This window comes from Chrysemys picta, chromosome 7 (genome assembly GCF_011386835.1).
Source record: "Chrysemys picta bellii isolate R12L10 chromosome 7, ASM1138683v2, whole genome shotgun sequence".
In the NCBI taxonomy this organism is placed as follows: Eukaryota; Metazoa; Chordata; order Testudines; family Emydidae; genus Chrysemys; species Chrysemys picta.
This window is the reverse complement of record NC_088797.1, coordinates 122,718,023-122,733,209: the sequence shown is the minus strand read 5'-3', so window position 1 is coordinate 122,733,209 and position 15,187 is coordinate 122,718,023. Positions and strand designations below refer to the sequence as shown.

At 45.7% G+C, this 15,187-nt stretch overlaps 1 protein-coding gene across 3 annotated transcripts in view; it reads left to right on the top strand.

Annotated features, from left to right (window-relative positions):
* SORCS3 (sortilin related VPS10 domain containing receptor 3) overlaps positions 1 to 15,187 on the top strand; it is a 530,373-nt gene that overhangs the window by 333,359 nt on the left and 181,827 nt on the right. For all 3 annotated transcript variants that reach the window (XM_065552531.1, XM_005303514.5, XM_065552530.1), the window contains exon 4: positions 4,418 to 4,576. In XM_065552531.1, the coding sequence (XP_065408603.1) occupies positions 4,421 to 4,576 (156 nt within the window). In that variant the 5' untranslated portion in view covers positions 4,418 to 4,420. The remainder of the gene's footprint in view (positions 1 to 4,417; positions 4,577 to 15,187) is intronic.

The following is a 15,187-nucleotide window of genomic DNA, read 5'->3' as shown; positions in this document are numbered from 1 at the left end:
GGAGGGAAGAAAACGGCCCTTAGCAAGGCCAGCTGTCAGCAGTCTCTCTTGCAATTCTTATTTTCCTCCTCTTTTTCACTAAGGTTGCCGGTTAAGTTTCCACACTTGGGCGGCTTTGTTATTTGACACAACGGCCCCTGTTGCAAGACACGGGGTGCTCAGAGCATTGGTTTGTACCTCCTTCAATGTAAGCAGACCGTCTTTCCTCCGCTGCTGACTATTAAGTGCTGGCAATGTGCTTGGGGCTGTACAAATGAAGATGGTCTCTGACCCAAAGAGCTTGGAGTGGAGGAGGCTCTGGGTAGGCAGGGTGCACTGGGAAGCCCAGAAGAGAAGAGTCTTTGGATGGTTTACGTGTATAGTTCACTTCTCGTGGGAGGAAGTGAGACTTCAGATGGGATGTGAATGTGGAGACAGTGGCGATTTGGGATCTCATCCAAACAAACTGAAGATAAGAGTCTTTGACATCAGTGGGCATTGGATTGGTGAAGCATTGGATAAGGAGGGCTTTTGGTGTGTGACCCAGTGGGGTAGTGGATATGATCTTGTCTCCTCTAGTACCTGTCCCAGTGACCGTACTTACCCATACTGAACATGTCTCCTTCAGCTTAAGTGGTAGGAGGCTATGTGTTTTGTATTGAAGGTCCAAGGTTTAAACCCCCCTGATGACTATAGAGCATCTGTGCTTAGGGAGACATGGTTTGTAATTTTGTGCTGGGCCATTTTGCACTCCAGACATTTTCCTTTTTCTAAGATGACGTGGTTTGCTTGAAAACGCAGGAGCGTTTGAGATTGTGCATGTTTTGAGACAGCATTTGATTTGTCTCCAGACAAAATCTCAAACACTGGTGTTTTCGTGAGGAAGGAAGGAAGGAATGCGATCTTGTCACCTGCCAATGAGTGACAATGGTCTCATTTTTATCATCTTCGATGTGGCAGGGAGATGAAGGAGCTTGCTCATGCCAGCACAGTGAGCCAGGGGTAGAGTTACCACTCCTGAGACACTCCACAATGGGGTAGGGAAAAGGGGGTGCAAGGAATACACAGGCCACAAATAATCCTTCAGTATGTTCCCAGCGTTCAGGTGCTACCTACGAACTGTCGGGAACGGAAAGAGTGGAACTAGGACTTGAGCCGAGGGTGAATGCACAGAATTATTTTCCTTGTTCCTCCCACATTCTGTTTTCCTGATCCAAAGTCCATTGATATCAGGAGAAAGAGTCCCACTGATCTCCCTAGAACTTTGGGGTTTATGCTACGGCAAAGCCCGTCTTAATATCTCCATTGTGGCTTTGGCTATTCTGGTTATGCCATTATGACAATGCTGCTATATGTGCAATCATGGCAAAGGCACATGCAAATCGAATGCAAAATTATACCGTTCTGCAGCCCTGGCCCCTGTGAATAGCCCCATTGACATCACTGTGACCGCACACATAAGTAACAGGATCAGGACCCCTGTGCATCCTGCTGCATGTCTACCATGTTGAAAAATCTGGTCCAGACAATATCTAGCTGCCCTGAACTTTCTATCTAGAGAGCTCAGGACAAGACTTTGCTAGTAAACTTTTAATATATGGCTTTGTTAGCTTGGTAACCTTTAGTGACATCATTGTGGAAAATCTCTTTATTCCCCAAGTATCCTGCCTTTAAAGGTAAGGTCCACCTGGAGTATCTTGCTCTCTTACCATTCTGCAGATGCAAGCAAATGTTACTAATGCACACTACAAATGTCTTTCTTACACATGCAATACCCTTTGAATGCAAATAGGTATTGCTGGGAGCACAGAACTTCCCAGCTGAAGCTATACATAATAGCGAAAGCTTTTTTTTAAAATGGGAAATAAACACAAAGCCTTCCTTGTCCAGAGGAAATGAGGCCTATGTTTTAATTTGATTAGAAAGGGGGAAAATCCAAGATTAAGAGTCTGACCTGTTCCTTTTCCTGGTTGGTGGCCTCACGTTCTTGAGCTTCCATTACCAATTTACTGATGTCTTCTGTTAGCCAGCTGCCCATGGTGGCAAGAGGATTACTGTACTAAGTACCCTTCTGTTGCCAGCAAAGTGCCAATAGGTAAAGATTGCTTTATGATGTTGTGCAAGTAGAATATTCTTCTGTGGATACCAAAAGAGACGTGCCATGAATGGTCAACAGCATCTCCGGATAGTGGATTTCTGAGCTTGGTAAGGGACTTTTCTGCAGAGAACTTGTTTTCCCTTCAAGCTGGTTGATGATGGATAGTAGTTTTAAAAATTGCCTTTAAAATGGAAACTTTCAGATTAAAAACCATATACTTATTTAAAAACAACCATCACCCTTCCACAGAAAAGTCCTTTCCTCTGTTAATCAGAATTGGTTAATTAAATCAGAATGAATTTAAAAAAATAGTTTAATTCTAATCATTTTTCCCGATGGCCCCCTTTCTGCATCTCACTGAGCTCTGTGCCAGGGAAAGGCAGGCTATGCAATTACACTTCTGAGTTCGAGTCAGTTTCACTTCATGTTTCAGGTGGGATTTATTGCGTGTTTAAAATTAAAGGCCTGCTCAAGTGCTATGCTTGATTGGGGCCTAATGCGGATTCTTGCCATTCTTTCTAATGGAACTTGTATGATTAAATGGTAGCTGGTTAGGTGTTCATCTGTGCCCCTAAATAGTCTTGTATTGTTTAACTTGGGAAAGCTTTCTGGAGCAATGTTTATATGGAGACACTATACAGAACAAGTATCAGGAGGTAGCCGTGTTAGTCTGTATCCACAAAAACAACAAGGAGTCCGGTGGCACTTTAAAGACTAACAGATTTATTTGGGCATAAGCTTTTGTGGGTAAAAAAACCTCACTTCTTCAGATGCATGGAGTGAAAATTACAGACGCTTATATAGTGACCGGTGACAGTGACCACTATATAATGCCTGCATCTATAATTTTCACTCCATTCATCTGAAGAAGTGGGGTTTTTACCCACAAAAGCTTATGCCCAAATAAATCTCTTAGTCTTTAAGGTGCCACCAGACTCCTTGTTGTTTTTATACAGAACAAAGTTGTATTGAATCTCAGGTCTGCAGCTAAGAGGTGGATCCTAAATTTTATTTCCAATGGAAAAGCAAGTAGTGTTCGTTTGAATCAGCTACTGTATCAATAACCTGCTGTGTTTAGCATATCTGTAGTTTAAGTCCCCACTGTTTGTTTTATTTCATTGTATTGACATTTGCTGTAATGTGATTTGTTTTTCTCAAGATGTTAATAAGATGGCAAGCTGAGTTAAGGTTTTCCAATGAGTTTTCTTGGTAACTTTGACATAGGGAATGGTAAAAGATAATATAAAAGAAAGACATTTTATGATACTGGTCTTACTTTCTAATTAAAATCAGAGGCATGAATTATCTCCCTACTTGCAAAAATTGAACAATTTCATTTTCCTGCACTGGGGAAAAATGGTCACATAACATTTAACGGAACCAATCACTGTAGTATGGATGGTAAGTATGACGCACGCACAAACTGGTGCTTAAATTCCGACCGCACGGCTGACACGGACAGCCAGGCTGGGAAATCTCCCCTTTCCAATGGCATAAAACTTCCACTTCTAGCTCAGCAAGGTAGCAAGATATGGGACCTTAAATCCAAATGCTGCCCATCTTGGATCTTGAGACTGTACATTTGAAGAGAGAATTTGACATTTGGGGAGAAAGTGGGGGACACTTCTCTGGCAAGTTGGAAACAAATAAACCTGGTGGCTGTTTGAAGCGACTCAGAGGTTTGGGATATTGGAAGTAGTCCTGCTAGAGATGGATTAGTGGGCAAAGAGCAGGTGAGGGAGTCAGTAGTCCACGATAAACTTCAAAACTGTTATAGACTATATATGTCCCATGGTTCTGTGATTTATTCTATTTTCTCTATATACCTTGTGTGTGTGTGTGTGTGTGTGTGAAATATAGTGTGATGTGGTATAATGGTCTTGTCAGCTGGAGTTTGAAATGACCAGAGTCGTCCTAGGTGATGAAGCTATAAGTAAGCTATACAGATCATCTCCAGTGAGTGCCAGTGAATCTTTTATAGCCCATCTCAGTGTTAGATATTCTGTATATGCCATATATGTTACATTAACTACAGCTGGTCAAAAAATTTTCATTGGGGAAAAAAAATTCAACCAACATTGACTTTTGGATCAAAACAAAAATGTTCATTTTGGTCAAAATTTTCCATTTTTTTTTTTTAACAAAAACCCTAGGGGATCTTGATGAGTTGTTTGCAGGCTAAGGCTGATATTGAAATGCTGAGCAGTTACTGATTTCATCTTATTTAAGGCAGTGCTGCCAGTTCATTCTTATATAAATATGTTTCAGGTGACATGGATTCTGACTTTCCCATTAACCCTGTTCTGTTTCCTTCTCCCTCTCTCTCAATTGTCCTTTTAGATAATGCTCCTGGGCGACCCGGAGATTGAGAGCAGCATATTGATTAGCGCTGACGAAGGGGCCACGTATCAAAAGTACCGGCTGAACTTTTACATCCAGAGCCTGCTGTTCCACCCCAAGCAGGAGGACTGGATTCTGGCATACAGTCTCGATCAAAAGGTGACCAACTCATTTCAGATTCAAGTGATTATTTCCCAGAGTCCGGTGACAGAGACATTGTCAAGAAGAACAACCACATATTTAGAAAGTGACTGTAGCGGGGCAGTCACCCCGCTCTGGCCCTGAAGGGGTTAAAACAGCCCTGGGAAAGGGCTGCCCCGGGGAGCCAATAGGCTAGACTGATTGGGGAAGCAGCCACAGCTGAGGCCATGCCCCAATCAGGCCACAGCTGGCCTTATAAAAGGGCTGTGAGCTAGGCAAAGGAAAAGTCTCTCTCTTGCTCTGGAGAGAGAAGGACCTGGCTGCCTGGGAGCTCAGGGAACGGAGCAGTTGTGGGGAAAGGCAAGAGGAGCTGGGGAGCTCCAGCCTGGTAAATCCGCAGGCTGCCATCCTTGCTAATGGCCAAAACAGGTACTGGGGTTGCAGAGGTGCAGCCCAGGGTTAGGCAGAGGCAGCTGGTTTGACCCCCTTGCCAATGATGAGTGGCCTTTTATGGACTGCAGTTTGCTCCAATGAGCGGGGGCTAGATGATGACTGGCAGTAGCCACTGAGGCAAGGTGGGTGAGAGGGTTGGGGGCTCCCCTGGGAGGGGAGACCCACACTGTGGGTTACTGCTGGGGGCAGAACCCAGAGGAAAAGGGGCACCAGGGTCCGGGAGGGACGTGGGGGCCCTAAGGCAGGCGAGGCACCGGACTGCCAAGGGTGCTCCGGGCTGGACAAGAGCTAATTCCCCGGATAACCAGCAGGAGGCGCCGCACCGGTGAGTCTTCGCTATGCTACAGTGACTATGTGGCACCATTAAACTCAGCAGACCTGCTTTCTGGGTTGATTCGGAGACAGATCTGCTGACTTCGGTGACATTGTTCAGTTTTTGCTGCGTTAGCCTTTCAGAGCCAAAAGAAAGGCAGCAAAGTTGGATTCTGTTCCTCCTCGGGCATCCTCAACTGAATCGCTTGCTAAATTCCAGCCAGTTACTCCTATGCAAACCCAGCAAAGGCAGTAGTGTTGCTCTGTTCTTATTGAGAACATAATTTGGCATGTGGAAGCTTTATGAATGGTGCCGATAAGAGAGATGGAAGGAATCCTAGAGCCAGATTTGATATGATGGGCTAAAGATCTAGCCACTTATTTAGGGGCCTAAACAGTTCCTGAGCTCTCCTGAAAATCTGGCACTTGGAGCCCAAATTGCGTTTGCAAGGGCTGGTTTTTTTGGGGGGAGGGGGATTCTTTCTGTTAGGAAACCACACACATTTGATCTGGCAATCACTCAGCTGCAATACACTTGAAACCCCATTATGCCGTTCTTACAGTCAGTGTTCAGCGTGGAACTACAATGAAAACAAAACCTTTACCTTTGCTACCGTCAATGTCTAACGATAGATTGTTGAAATGGAAAGAACTTTAAAGATCCACTTTATTTTCTCCTCCTTATGGCATTTAATTTTTACCGTTCGCTCATCTGCTGTGCAGTTCACTATGCTGGTTTGTTTCAGTTCCTGGGTTCCTGTGTTATGGGGCAATACTACCTAGATACTGGGCCCAAGCTATTCGGCAGCACTTCTTTTCAAATACTGGTGCGTCAGCTCTTTCTAGTCTCTTCCTCCCCGTCAGCTTGCCCTCGGAGCTATTTAGTATACCCGGTAATAAGTCACATACGTACCACAGCAGCACCTTCAAACAGTAACTAGAACATAACCTTTATATCCCCCTGTTAGCAGAATGCTATGGCAGTTGCCAGGTGTAGGTTGTTACTCCCCTGACTGGCCTGAGTGACATTTACAGGCTCAGAGCCATTGTAAATAGACTTCTTTCATCGTACCAGGGGGTTATTGTGTGGGAGACTTAGCCAAATGTCAAATATCTCGTGAGCTCAGATGTTCAACGTAACCAGAAACGTCGAAGTTGGATTGAAAGACCAATAGACTCGTTTGATGTCGCTGAATGGTTTGATGCCGCTTTTAAGCTGGAGGTAAAGGTTTTTAAACGGCGCTTCTTTTTCACACAGACACAGCCCGTTAAGAAAGAGACAGCTGATGAGGTACGGGGGATGGGATAAACTGAATTTAATGTGTCAGGCGTGTGTCTTCAAGGAGGCTCAACTATGACACCAGGGAAACATTTGCTTCTTGGTTCACACAGGGAGCCCCTTTGTGCTGCACTACCAGGGTAAAGGGGATCAAAGTAGGTGAAAAAGGCCCCCTAGAATATGCTCTGTGCATGGGGCTTTTCCAGCTGATGTAGAACTGGCATACGGGCATCTCGGCTCTCACCGCCTCCCTTAAGTGGTGTGGTCAGAGTGTACAGCTCCACAGTTTTCTCTGCTTCCCACGGCCCCACCGGGAGCCACTGGAAGCTGAATGTGGGTTAGAGCATTCCTGAGGTTGCTCTAATTTACCCCAGGGGCTGAGCAGATCTCTGCACAGCCCCAGAATACAAGTAGAGTAAAGCTGCCTAAATGCCACTCCCCCCCCCCCAATCCCCGACCTCCCAGCTTGCCCCAAATTCAGGAGAGGCGTAACTGAGAATCAGGCTCTGTGTATATGCAAGATATACGGCGCATACTGCTCCACGTGGGGGCATTTTGCTTAGTGTAACGCATTAGGAATTATAGCACTGAGCACCGAGGGCTTTTCTTAATCAGAAAGCAGATCTTCGGAGGAGGCACTGTTCCCCGGTGCTCTTTCTTGTTGACAACTTGGCATAAACTAGCCTGGTGATGGAGAGTTGTCAAATCTACTAAACCTTGTACGGGCATCTCGCCAAGGAGGCTGCTAATGGCCAGAACTGAATTTTCAGCTACCATGTGCGCAATTTTCACCTCTTTATATGTAAAGATTGACTTGCACAGAACAATATATCTATACAGTTGGAGGTTTGAAATGCAAGAGTCATCTGGGCAGTTGATGGTTGTGTAGTTGGAATCAGATTAAAGATTGAGGGCCAGGTAAACCAGGGGAGCTATGCCAGTTTACACCTGCTGAAGAGCTGATCCAGCAAACATGCACTACCTTTCTTTAAGGAAAAATGAAAGTGGATCCAATTAGACTAGGCAAACTTCATAAGCCAGATTCTCCCAAGTTGGCACAGGGACATGTGCATTACTCCTCCTTGAGCCAGTTTGGTCCCCTGCATCCTAGGCCATGGTTGACTCAGGTTGGTATTGCTGCATAAGAATTTTCTTCTGGGGAAAGGTAGCTTTAAATTGCCGTCAGGACACCAAGGGAGCCTGGCTGGCAGATTCTAGTCAGTGCATTCCCCATCAGCCCTGGCCCTGCCTTCTTCCTGGTCAGCAATGCCTGAAATTTTGGCCAGAGTTGCCTCTTATGGGCTCCACCGTGGATGGGAGGTTGCGCTTGCTGTCTGCTGCCTCCACCTCTCTGCAGCAGATTTTCTGCTGCGAATCTCTGTGGGCCTGATCCAACTCCGGTTACAGTCCGTGGAAAGACCCTGATGGAATGCATTGGCCCTAAAACGGCAGAAGCTGCCATAGACTTGGGGCAGAATCCGATCCTTTGGATGTGAACTTCCTCTAATTTCTGCATGCAGTGGGGGCTGTGGGAATGGGATCATGCATTTGGTGAGACTAATGATTTTGGTTCTATGAATTTGGTCCAGGCCCATCTTTAGTGAAAATACAGTTATATAATCCAAGAGAGGAGTTAACCACCCAGGGAGAAACACAGATTACTTTTCATGGAATGTACAGCACACACTGTATATGAAATAGACGTATGGCAATCTTAAAAACAAAGGGCATTTGCAGATGGTCCCATTGTTATGATATTTAAAGGGAATTTCTCAAGTTACTAAAAATCAGAGATTTGATTATCCTAACATATATTACTATCCGCTGGGGAAATTTTTCCCCGATTATTTGAGAGAAATAGTTAAGATGTCTTTATTTCTTAACGCGTGTATTCCAGTAACTATGAAATCTACCACATCTTGGTTTTAAAAACATTTAAAAAGAGCTCCAAATTGGGTAGCGATAGGGAAAAATAACATCAAGTTCTCCAGTGCTCTCCCTGGCATCAGTGCAGCAGCAGCAAACAGTCAGATCGTACTCTGAGGGTATGTCTATACTGCAAGTAGACGCCTGTGGCTGGCCCATGCCAGCTGACTTGGGCTCGAGGATCTTGGGCTAAGAGGTTGTTTAACTGTGGTGTAGATGTTCAGACTCAGCTGCAGCCCAAGTTCTGGGACCGTCCCATCCTGCAGGGTCCTAGAGCCCGGGCTCCAGCCCTTGCCCATATATCTACACTGCAATGAAACAACTTCTTAGCCCTGGTCTACACTAGGGGGGAGGATTGATCTAAGTTACGCAGCTTCAGCTATGTGAATAACGTAGCTGAAGTTGACGTACTTAGACCTACTCACTGTGGTGTCTTCACTAGGGTGAGTCGACTGCTGCCACTCCCCCGTTAACTCTGCCTGCGCCTCTCACCGAGCTGGAGTACAGGAGTCGATGGGAGAGCGCTCGGGGATTGATTTATTGTGTCTAGACTAGACACGATAAATCGATCCCCGCTGGATCGATCGCTGCCCATCGATCTGGCTGGTAGTGAAGACATACCCTTAGTCTGAGACTGAATCGTCTGGCATGGGCCAGCTGTGGGTGTCTAACTGCAGTGTAGATACCTGTGTCCAGTGCTGATATAATTGACGATACAAGTGGACAGGCACTGACGGGATACTATGGGGATGCACGCTATGGAAAACCCCAAGATGGAAGGAACCTCCTTCGTCCCAACAAATAAAACAACAACAAAAATCTGAGGCTCATTCCAACAAAGTTGGGAAAGCTTCCCACTAAATCTTCCAAAGAATGAAAGGAAATTGGTGTTCAGCTGTTGACTGCAACAGGAATAGGACTGGGCCCCAAATCAGGTGGCAAGGAATCTGGACTTCTTTAGGGCCAAATTTTGCCACACCTTTGTGTGGAGGTGCTGGGGGCAAGGAGCCTCCCGCCCACGAGGAAAGGTTGGAAGAACAGGGCACCTTTAGGCTAGAGAAGAGAAGGCTGGGGGAGGGACATATTAACAGTTTTCAAATGTGTACGAAGTTGTTATAAAGAGGATAGTAATCAATTGTTCTCTTTGTCCACTGAGGATAGGAGAAGAAGGAATTGGCTTAGTTTGGAGCAAGGGAGATTTAGGTTGGGTATTAGGAACAACTTTCTAATGTTCAGGATAGGGACGCTCTGGAACAGGTTACTTTAGGGAGCTGCGGAATCCCCATTTTTAAGAACAGGTTAGACTAACACCAGCCAGAGAGAGTCTAGATTTACTGGGTCCTACCTCGGCGCAGGTGACTGGACTAAATGACCTCTCAAAATCCCTTCCAGTCCTATGTTTCTGTGATTCTAAGTGCAAATCCCATGCAATAACCAGGAACAATCACAGTGCCTGGACTCAGTCCCTGCCTCTTCCTTACACCCCCATGGTGTAAATTGCATCGAGAGAGCCAGGGAGAAGGTGGGACGATAGCTAACCAGACCCACTGCACTGGCCCGGTTTGTGGCCCAGGCATGCATTGTGGAGTAGCCAAATGAGGGTGCAGGTTGCAAACACCTCCGGTGTGCGAGGAAAGAGAGGTGGTTTGTACCTTCCCCAAGGCCTCCATCTGGGTGCTGCAGGATCAGTCTGATAGCAGCCTTCAACTACCTGAAAGGGGGTTCCATAGAGGATGGAGCTTGGCTGTTCTCAGTGGTGGCCGATGACAGAACAAGGAGTAATGGTCTCAAGTTGCAGGTCTAGGTTGGATATTAGGAAACACTGTTTCACTAGGAGGATGGTGAAGCACTGGAATGGGTTACCTAGGGAGGTGGTGGAATCTCCTTCCTTGGAGGTTTTTAAGGCCCGGCTTGACAAAGCCCTGGCTGGGATGATTTACTTGGTGTTAGTCCTGCTTTGAGCAGGGGGTTGGACTAGATGACCTCCTGAGGTCTCTTCCAACCCCAATGTTCTATGATTGTATGATTCTATGATCACAAACCAGTTTATCAGGTTCAAATACGCAACCTGATCCTGGGTGAGCTTGGTCTATATTGAACATCTGGTCTTTGTGCTGGTTGCTCATCTCTTACAGTTATCCAGGGACCCTTTGCTTTAAAGGCACGAGGGCTGGTGGACTGGTGAGCTTGTTGTTAACATGCATCCTCTGCTGTGAATATTCATCTGTAGCTAATAAAACAAGGAAGCCACGGATAAGAAGTCGGTGGTTTGTTGCACATACAGAGGGGCAGGGGAACCTACACTCTCAGTTTGAGTCCTTAATCCTCAACCCTCTCTCTAGGCTGTCAAAGCGTGTTTGACCTTTGCAGGTTTATTTGCAATGACTGCGTATCAATGGCAGATTAAAGATGCATTAGATGGTCATTGGAAAACAAACCCAATACATGCAATCCGACTCCCAGCAGCAGGAGCTGCAAAGGGGAGATTTAATCCAACTGCTTAGAACTGGGCACATGTAAATGAGTCTGCAAATTCCATTTCAACTGTGATTTTTTTAAACCCCATTCAGATTAATATTTTATTTTATTAATTTTCTTTCGGCTTAGCATAAGAACAAGCTGCTGGACACTGGCTCTGAGAATCTTTGACTATTAGCGGTAAATATGCCCAATGGCCTGTGATGGGATGTTAGATGGGGTGGGATCTGAATTACTACAGAGAATTCTTTCCTGGGTGCTGGCTGGTGAGTCTTGCTCACATGCTCAGGGTTTAGCTGATGGCCATATTTGGGGTCAGAAGGAATTTTCCCCCAGGGCAGATTGGCAGAGGCCCTGGGGGTTTTTCGCTTTCCTCTGCAGTGTGGGGCATGGGTCACTTGCTGGAGGATTCTCTGCACCTTGAAGTCTTTAAATCATCATTTGAGGACTTCAGTAACTCGGACATAGGTTAGGGGTTTGTTACAGGAGTGGGTGGGTGAGATTCTTTGGCCTCCGTTGTGCAGGAGGTCGGACTAGACGATCATAATGGTCCCTTCTGACCTTAAAGTCTATGATTCTATAACCCTGAAAATGAGTCAGTGACAAATCCAAAAATGTAGTACAATCATCTAAGCCCTCTACCAAGCAGAAGTTTCAATCCAATATTAACACCCCCTTAGGACAGTCTGTATCTCAGTCCCCCTCCAAGGACCAGATGAAACAACAGGCATCGTGACCCAGGTCTTCAAAGGGATTTGATTTCAATAGGAGTTAAGCATGTGTTGATAAATTGTATATGCAGTTGCCTGACTACTCTTTGGTTTGTTATGAAAGAAACCTAATAACCAGTGTCAGTCAGGTTTATTGCTAAAAGGCAAAAAAATAATAATATAGTTCAGGAAAAAGGTTCAATACGATAAAGTTTGCAGACGATACCAAGCTGGGAGGGGTTGCCAGTGCTTTGGAGGATAGGATTAAAATTCAAAATGATCTGGACAAACTGGTGAAATGGTCTGAAGTAAATAGGATGAAATTCAATAAGGACAAATAAAAAGTACTCCACTTAAGAAGGAACAATCAGCTACATACATACAAAATGGGAAATGACTGCCTAGGAAGGAGTACTGAGGAAAGGGATCTGGGGGTCATAGTGGATCACAAGCTAAATATGAGTCAACAGTGTAACATGGTTGCAAAAAAAGCAAATATCATTCTGGGATGTATTAGCAGGAGAGTTGTAAGCAAGACACGAGAAGTAATTCTTCCGCTCTACTCTGTGCTGATTAGGCCTCAGCTGGAGTATTGTGTCCAGTTCTGCACACCCCATTTCAGGAAAGATGTGGACAAATTGGAGAAACTCCAGAGAAGAGCAACAAAATCGATTAAAGGTCTAGAAAACTTGACCTCTGAGGGAAGATTGGAAAAAATTGGGTTTGTTTAGTCTGGAGAAGAGAAGACTGAGAGGGGACATGATAACAGTTTTCAAGTACATAAAAGGTTGTTACAAGGAGGAGGGAGAAAAATTGTTCTTCTTATCCTCTGAGGATAGGACAAGAAGCAATGGGCTTAAATTGCAGCAAGGGCGGTTTAGGTTGGACACTATGAAAAAGTTCTAACTGTCAGGGTGGGTAAGCACTGGAATAAATTGCCCAGGGAGGTTGTGGAATCTCCATCATTGGAGATTTTTAAGAGCAGGTTGGACAAACACCTGTCAGGAATGGTCTAGATAATACTTAGTCCTGCCTTGAGTGCAGGGGAGTGGACTAGATGACCTCTCAAGGACCCTTCCAGTTCTATGATACCAGTCTCCGGGAAGCCATCTTGTGCAGCATTGTTACGTTCACCGTACGCAGAATGTGTGTTCCCAAAGTCACACCTCTAAAACCATCTTTTTTATCCTATCTGTTCACCAGGTACTGTGCATGCCAGTTGAAACTAGATTCAACCAGTCCGCTTTCTATCTTATCTGGTACCATGGTGTGCTTCTCATCTTTGGTCTGAACACATGCAGTCCAGGTACCAAGGGGCATGTCGGGCCTAGGCTTGTACCAGGGTAGAACATTCAGATATCTTGTCCTTTTCCTTTGGAACATTCCAGTATTAGTCTGTGAGAGTAACTCCCTACCTGCTGCTATGGTAAAGCAGTCGTATGTCCTGATCTCGACATATTTCCTAACAACTTAAGCCAAAGCTTACTTCAGCTATTTGACATGGGTGGACACAATTGTCGGGAGAGTATAGTATATTCAGTTAACATAACTTCCCAATACTTACATTAATACTGTGGCTAGCATATATGTATTGGCTAACACACACACAGGGGGAAGGGATAGCTCAGTGGTTTGAGCATTGGCCTGCTAAACCCAGGGTTGTGAGTTGAATTCTTGAGGGGGCCATTTAGGGATCTGGGGCAAAAATCGGTCAGGGATGGTACTTGGTCCTGCTGTGAAGGCAGGGGACTGGACTTGATGACCTTTCAAGGTTCCTTCCAGTTCTATGAGATAGGTATATCTCCACATCTAAATACATCTGAGGAACTGGGCCAATGGCCCCAGCGGTCTGTGGGCTATATTATCCCTTCTATCCCAGAGTAAGGGGCAGTGTACAGAGGCTCCAACCCACAAGGAGCCCAGGGAAGTAACTGTGTCCTTAAGAAGGCACGGTTCCTTTCCGCCCACCCTCCTCCCACCGCTTGCTCCCAAGGCATTGCAGTTTGCCACTGGCCCCTCCTTATAGCCAATTGCTACCCTCTGCCACTGGTTCTGCTGTGCTGACTAATGCAGTACGTGGGGCTGAGTCAAGGCACCTACCGTTACTATTTAGTGTTTATTAACTCTGTGTTCTATTGTAGCACCGAGGTCCCCAGGGTACAAGGCGCTGTACAAACACAGACTAGAAAAACAGTCCGGCACCAAAGAACGTACAGTCTAAGAGTACATAGACACTGCAGCTGGAGGGGTAACGTCCAGTGTGGGGGGACGTACACGCGCTAGCTTGGATTGAGCAGAGCGCTGAAAATGGCAGTGTCGCTGTGGCAGAACGGGCTAGCCAACTGAGTACTAGCTTAGCCTAGGCTGCTGTGGCTACACTGCTGTTTTTAGCTTCTAACTGGATCAAAGTTCCGCATGCTGGAAAATACACCTCCAGGTCCAGTGTAGGCAGACCCTATGTATGTCCCCTGTGTGGAGAGGGGGAAGCACTGAGCTTGCAGCCCCAATCTCTCCCCGTGGCCCTGTAAGGAAGCAGGGAGAGACACTTAAAATATTTCAAATCATAATTGTTAGAAAAAGAAACTGTAAACATAGGAGGTCCTCACATACCCCAGTGATGAGCCTGACAGGAAAAGCTGGAAGGAGAAGCAGATGATAAATAGATAGTTAGTATGGTTCAATAACAGCCCATCTCAAATTCACCTGCTACCACATTATTAATGTGAGAGAATTCTATAAATAAAGAGCTCTGTAATCAAGGGCTGCTGCTTCCACAGGCCTTAATCTTCATCATGGAGCAAAACAACAAAGTGGGTATCTTCATATCCTCACGTACGAGCAGCTCAATTAGATGATCACGCTAATACACTGCCGTGTCATCAAGATGCACCTGGCAGTCAATATCAAACTCAGTTAGGAGTTCTCCGTAACCTCAGAGCAGTAGGGACCTACGATCCAGAAGTCTAATGCAGCGCATGTCAGGATCTTGGCTCCTGACCGGGCTGAATTCATTTAAAAGGACAGCGGTACAGTGCGATACTTTTAATAAGCTACCCACAAAGTCACCTGAGTGTGAACAAGACCCCCCCCCCAGCCCCTTACGTCAGCAGTGCAGCCCTGGGGGTGTTCAGGAGACAGACAGAAGGCTGCCCTGTGGGGCAAAGTAGCAGTTGAAGTCAAACTCATTTCATGATAATTAGTTGTGCGTGTTGTTTAGTTAATGAGAAAGATAAGAAGCTTTCTCTGCCGCTGCCTGGATCCCAACAGCGGAATCCTTGATTGTATGGTGGGGTGAGCGAACTCATGGGGAAACAAGTGTTGATTCTTTTGTCATTCATCTCGATAATGTTGGAGTCCCGTGGGAAGTAGTGTGTGGAGAGATGGTATGCACCTGGGCTCGTTTTAATCATAGTTCGTGGACATCCACAGGACCATTGTACTCTTGCTTCCTGGCCTTACAGATAAATAGTC